This window comes from Monodelphis domestica, chromosome 1 (genome assembly GCF_027887165.1).
Source record: "Monodelphis domestica isolate mMonDom1 chromosome 1, mMonDom1.pri, whole genome shotgun sequence".
NCBI classification, from domain to species: Eukaryota; Metazoa; Chordata; class Mammalia; order Didelphimorphia; family Didelphidae; genus Monodelphis; species Monodelphis domestica.
The window spans coordinates 283,286,545-283,292,435 of NC_077227.1; the positions used below are offsets into that span (position 1 = coordinate 283,286,545).

General features: G+C 39.4%; 1 protein-coding gene across 3 annotated transcripts; it reads left to right on the forward strand.

Moving 5' to 3' along the window:
* Nucleotides 1–435: 435 nt before the first annotated feature.
* Nucleotides 436–5,511, forward strand: SRSF5 (serine and arginine rich splicing factor 5). Of its 3 annotated transcripts, none has more exons than XM_007473113.3 (8): nt 436–726; nt 1,648–1,791; nt 2,121–2,191; nt 2,970–3,068; nt 3,155–3,224; nt 4,426–4,499; nt 4,651–4,761; nt 4,854–5,511. In XM_007473113.3, the coding sequence occupies exons 2-8, from the start codon at nt 1,666–1,668 to the stop codon at nt 5,101–5,103; spliced, it is 801 nt and encodes a 266-aa protein (XP_007473175.1). In that variant the 5' UTR covers nt 436–726; nt 1,648–1,665; the 3' UTR covers nt 5,104–5,511. The 3 variants fall into 3 exon arrangements, with proteins under 3 accessions (XP_007473175.1, XP_001370225.1, XP_056666936.1); XM_001370188.5 differs by having other exon boundaries at nt 570–726; nt 4,857–5,511; XM_056810958.1 differs by lacking the exons at nt 4,651–4,761; nt 4,854–5,511 and having other exon boundaries at nt 570–726; nt 3,482–4,444.
* The last annotated feature ends 380 nt before the right edge of the window (nt 5,512–5,891 follow it).

Sequence of the window (5,891 nt, forward strand, 5' to 3'; positions counted from 1 at the left end):
AAACGGCCGGGTATAACTGCAGATGTATATTCCGACTTGATATAAAGACTTACTAACAATTAAAATTATCCCCAAAAGGAATGGTAATGGAGGTAATGGGTTCCCCCTACCACTGGAAGTCAAGCACTTGGGTTGGGATAATCTCTAACCTTCCCTCTCCGAAATTGTTAGGGTTCTCTTCCCTCTAAATTTTCCTAGCTCGGTCTCGTCCATTTAAGGTTCTCAAGAAGCAGGGACTATTTCATTTTTCTCTCTTAAGCCTAACGCGGGACCCAGCATTCAGGAGATCCTTTATAAGCACTGGATTGAACATCTGAACAGAAAGCCCAGTAGAAATATACAATTCTTAATTTCCTTTTGCTGCAACTAACAACTAGAACCACACCCGCTAACGCCCGCCCCTCCACTACCTCCCTCCGCCTTCAACCCCGCCCCTCCGCAGCCCTAGGCCTTTAGGTCAACAGAGAAGCCTTAAAACCATGCCGGTTTCTTAAGCATAAGAACGCTCTGGAGGATCACGTGCCACTCTGGGGAGGGGCCGGAAGTGACGCATACAATACCTTCCATTTTGTGGAACGCCCGAGTTGTTAAGTGCGTCAGTTGCAGAGAGTCGTAGCCCGAGGAAGTTGGTTTTTCCCGACGAAACGTCGTCTCTGGACTTTTCGACCGCTCCGCTCTCTCTACCTCCAGCGGATTTGGCGCTGTAGAACCTGCCCATTTAGATTGGTAAGCTACCGACCTTCTAAGGAAAATAAGCCTGTCCTCAGGAAAATAATGGTTTTTGGAATTATTTTTGCAGCCTCAGTAGCTGTCTTTACCTAGTATGGGTTGTGGAAAGACGCTGAGGAGCAGCCCGTTATTTCTTGGCGAGAGATGCACCTTTCTCGCCTGTAAGGACTTTAGGATTGCTGCGCGGAAGCATCTAGAGTATTTCAGAAGGTTGGGGAGTATCGGGGCGGTGTCCGTTACAGTCTTGCCGGTTTTTTACTCGTTTTAAAATTAACCTGGAAGACTTAGTTTTAGGATTTGTAAGACAAACCTTAATGCGCCATTCATTACGTGAATCGGCTGCTTAAACGGTCGGCGAGTCGGTTGGGAACGTTAATGGGGGAGGGGAGGGTGAAGTATAAGATTGGCGCGCGCAACTCTAGTCCTTCCCCGCCCAGACGCCATTTTGTGTTTCTTAAACATTATTGCGCACGCGCTAGCGTTGCGTCGCGTGATTCGAGCTACCTTTTAACTGTGACGCACTGGAGGCCAAGGCGTGCACGCGGCTGCTCGCTATTGGCCCCGAGTCTGTGGAGGGTGTGGCCTTGGCTCCGCCTTCGGTTCTCGGGCTTTCCAACTGCGGCAGAGAGGAGGGGAGGTGCGCCTGCGCGATCCGAGAATTCAGTGGGCGTTGCGGCTGCTGCAGTAAAAAGTATCCGCGGGTTGGGGAGTCGCTATATTCTTTCACTACGGGAATTTATTTTCATTCCCTTTTGTCACCTAGGGCTGCTAGTAAATCATGATGGTTTCTCTTTCTAGATAATCAAGAGACCTGGAAAATCTTTTATGGTTTTTATGCAGGCATGCTTTTTTGGTTAGGACATTTCTTTTAGTTTTGTAACTTGTGTGTGTGTAATTTCTTTCTTTCTTTTTTTTAAGAATTAAAAGTGGGACACCATGAGTGGCTGTAGAGTATTCATTGGAAGGCTAAATCCGGCAGCCCGAGAAAAAGATGTCGAAAGATTTTTTAAAGGATATGGACGAATAAGAGACATTGATCTGAAAAGAGGCTTTGGGTTTGTGGTAAGTAGTAAAAGGTTTTCTGTTTAATAAATTGTAAGTAGTCCCTTTTTGAATAAAACAAACTATATCTACATCCTTGCTGATTAGATAAATTTAAGACTATCATAGTAAATGATGTTTGATGCAGCCTTTTTAAAAAAAACAATTTAACTTGTTAGGAAACAAATTTTTATTTAGTCCATGGTAGAGGACTAAAATTATTCCTAATATTGATAGACTATAGATTAACATTAGATGCTTTTACTCACCGACAATTTTAGTTCAATGTGTAGTACTTTAAGGTTAAAAATGTTTCACGGTGTTTGAATAGCTAACATAATTATCTTTAGGAATTTGAGGACCCGAGGGATGCTGATGATGCTGTTTATGAACTTGATGGGAAGGAACTCTGCAGTGAAAGGTAATTCTTTAAGGGTGCTGGATTTAATGTCATTTCAATTGCACAATATGTTAAATGTAAGCTGGGTGAAATGACATAGAAAATTCCTTTCAGCTTTAAATCTTTAGTCAATGAAATCAAGTTACTTTTTTTTTTTAAATGTAAGCCACATTTGTTTTGCTTTTAAGTGGCAAGCTTAATTAAGAGCATGATAGCATGGACAACAATGTGAATTAATTAGCATGCCATCTTAAAAGCCAGAAAAATTTTTTTTGAGTTTAAAGGGTGCGGTCTAGTCTAACCAGATGAATATTGTAAATTTCACTTAAATTTAATGAAAACTAGCCGACATTCTTTTAACTTCCAAATGAAAGCTAAATTTTCCTATGGGTAGTTTTGAGATAAGTTTTAAAAAATAACATAATTTTATAAATTCATAGAGGAGTCTGCATTATACAACACTTTTCAGTTTACATGTGTCCATAAATATGCTGAGAGGTGCACTGTGTAATGGATAGTGCTGAACTCTTGAAAGTCAGTTTTAAAAGCTGAGTTTAATTCTTTTTGGGGCACTTGGCTCTGGCCATGACTGAGTCATTTAACTCAAACTAATGAAGCTTGATAGAGCCAGCAGGAATGGAGTAAGGAAGACATGGGTTCAAATGTGGCCTCAGATATTTTCATAGCTTTGTGACCCTGGTAAAGTCACTTAAGGCAATGGCCTAGCCCTTATTCTTTTAAGGGTGTTTTTTTTAATGTGTAAAGGTATCCTAAAGTAACATGTAAGCATTTATTCTAGGGTTACAATTGAACATGCCAGGGCTCGTTCTCGAGGTGGGCGAGGAAGAGGGCGATACTCTGATCGTTTTAGTAGCCGCCGTCCACGAAACGATAGGAGGTATGGATTTGTTTTTAAGATCCAAGTTTAATATAGAATTTGCTTAAAACTCAAGTATAATTTTTCCATTGTATTTTTTCTTTCAGAAATGCCCCACCTGTACGAACAGAAAATCGTCTTATAGTTGAGAATTTATCTTCCCGAGTCAGCTGGCAGGTTTGTTGAAATAAGGTTTAAACTTCTCTAATATTTTAAAAATTAATGGGTAGTTAATATTAAACCTTTTATACTAAAGTAGTTTTATCTTTAAATATGAACTTAACTGGACATCTATAATATCATTTAAAACTTTTAACATAATTGGGGGATATTTCAAGCCTAGAGTAATGATAGTGATCAAATGTAAATGTTTTTGAGGATTTTTCTTGTTTTAAAATCAATTTTAACCAAATATTAAACCCTTTATTTGCCAGCCTATCTGTGTCGTTGGCCTTATGACGAGGAGTGCCTGTGGGTTATCCTAATCGTTCTGTCTTGGTCACTCTTGGTTGGGCCTGGTTGACTTTGCCAGTCAGCTCCTACAGTGATCAGTTGGCCACCTCTAGATCTGTGTTTGCCGGTCTAGACGTAATCGGTGCACTTCCTTAAAGTGCCAGGTTGCAGCGATCCCCGAGATAACGAGATCTGATCCCTAAGTTGAGAGCTGTCCTCCTGTAACGCTTCCGAATAAGAGGTCCTGGTCGAAAAGAGTTGAAAGATACGAAATTAGGTGGTCGTTGGAATCCTGATCGCAGTAAAGTGGTCCTTGGTAACTTCACAAGAGTAGAAAATGTCTGCATCCGTCAGTAGTCTGCTAATAGGGAGGGCTGTGCGATTTAAAGGCTTCCATCGATTGGGTAGTGTCCTTCAAGTGGGTGGCGAAGAGCCAGTCGGGCATATGTCATGACGGTATCTCCGAGCGATTAATGCAGTTTGCTGCTTGACTAGCCTAGGGAAATGTTAATAAAGGTAAAGTAAACTACATTTTTAATGACATATGGGGCACAAAATAACTGGTGTCTTGTAAATGTTCTGTTTAAATATAAGACTTACTCTACTTCAGTCTTTACTTTACAAACATGTACTGTTAACTTTTGTTTTTTTCTTTTTATTTCTTTTGTGCTGAGCTCAGTATAGACTAATACTTTTAACGTTAAATCCGAATTTTTTCCTTAGCATTTTGCTTAAAGCAATATGCTATTTTCACTTATTTCGTGCCCTGATGTAGATAATTTTGAATTCTGATAGAATACAAGTGTGGTAAATGCCATGTTTGTACTTTATCTAACATCTTCTCTTTCAGTAGTCTTGTTTTATGCCATGTTATCTGTTTATATTCTTTCATTTTTCTTCGCTTAACATAATTGTCTTGTGTTAGGATCTCAAAGATTTCATGAGGCAAGCTGGGGAAGTAACCTTTGCAGATGCTCATAGGCCTAAACTAAATGAAGGGTAGGTAAAGCTTATGAAAACCACTTCAACTTATAAAGTATGCTCATGAGTTATGTAAAAAGACTGGTACCTCAAATCTTGTAATTTGTGGGTAGCACATGTTTTTTTTTCTTCTATTGATTATTAATAGGGAATTATTTTTCTTCCTCAGGGTGGTTGAGTTTGCCTCTTACAGTGACTTAAAGAATGCTATTGAAAAACTATCTGGAAAAGAAATAAATGGAAGGAAAATTAAACTGATTGAAGGCAGCAAAAGGCACAGGTATTTTTCCATCTGTGTTTTTTAATTTTTTAGAAAATTGGACAAGAATTGGGTTTTGTTCCTACTAACTAGCTATTTTTATTTAACCTTAGTAGGTCGAGAAGCCGATCACGGTCCCGCACTAGGAGCTCTTCTAGGTCACGGAGCCGGTCTCGTTCCCGAAGCCGCAAATCTTACAGCAGGTCAAGAAGCCGAAGCCATAGCAAATCCAGATCTGTTAGTAGGTCACCTATGCCTGAGAAGAGCCAGAAACGAGGCTCTTCAAGTAGATCTAAATCTCCAGCATCTGTGGATCGCCAGAGGTCCAGATCTAGATCTAGGTCTGTTGACAGTGGCAATTGAACTGTAAATAACTTGCCCTGGGGACCTTTTTAAAAAACAAAACAAAAAAAGACAAAACAAAAACCATACTTGCTAAAAATCCTGGTAAGTATGTGCTTTTCTGGGAGTGGGGGGTTTGGAGGGGAGGGGGGACTGGAAATCTTTATAGATGTGGACCACCAAGGGTTGTTGAAAACTAATTGTATTAAATGTCTTTTGATAAGCCTTCTCCTGCTCACATTTTTGTGAATGTCTGAAGTGTATAGTTATTGTATATTGACTGCTCTTTTATAACTAGAGCAACTTTAATTTTTTTGTACTAAAGAAATAATTTGAACGTTTTAGTTCCTAGTTTATTGGACTATGTGAGTGGCAATTCAGAAATTAGTTTAATGCCTCATAATTAAACTAATGGCTTTGAACACTTGAGATCTACATCTGCTTGTATATAAAGCTTAGTTTGAGTGGGGGTTTTTTGTGGGGAACAAGGATCTTGTTCCCACCCACCCTTTCACACTATAAAAGACAGCACATTAAAGTTGCTGTTGATATTGATAATAAAATTTGTAAAAAACTGTCTGGTTCATTTGACTGAAACTACTAAAGAAACCCCCTTATTACTTGCTCAACCTCTACCTTTCTGAACCTGAGTGTGGGGAGAGCCAAAGAATCTGGGAATTATTGGGGGACAGAATGGGCTAAAGCTTGGAGTATAATTTTTAAGTTTCTTGTTTGTCTCATATCTTAGCCAAGTTAAGAAAGGTAATACCAATAAAGACCCAACTTTTGAATATAATATAGCTGATGCT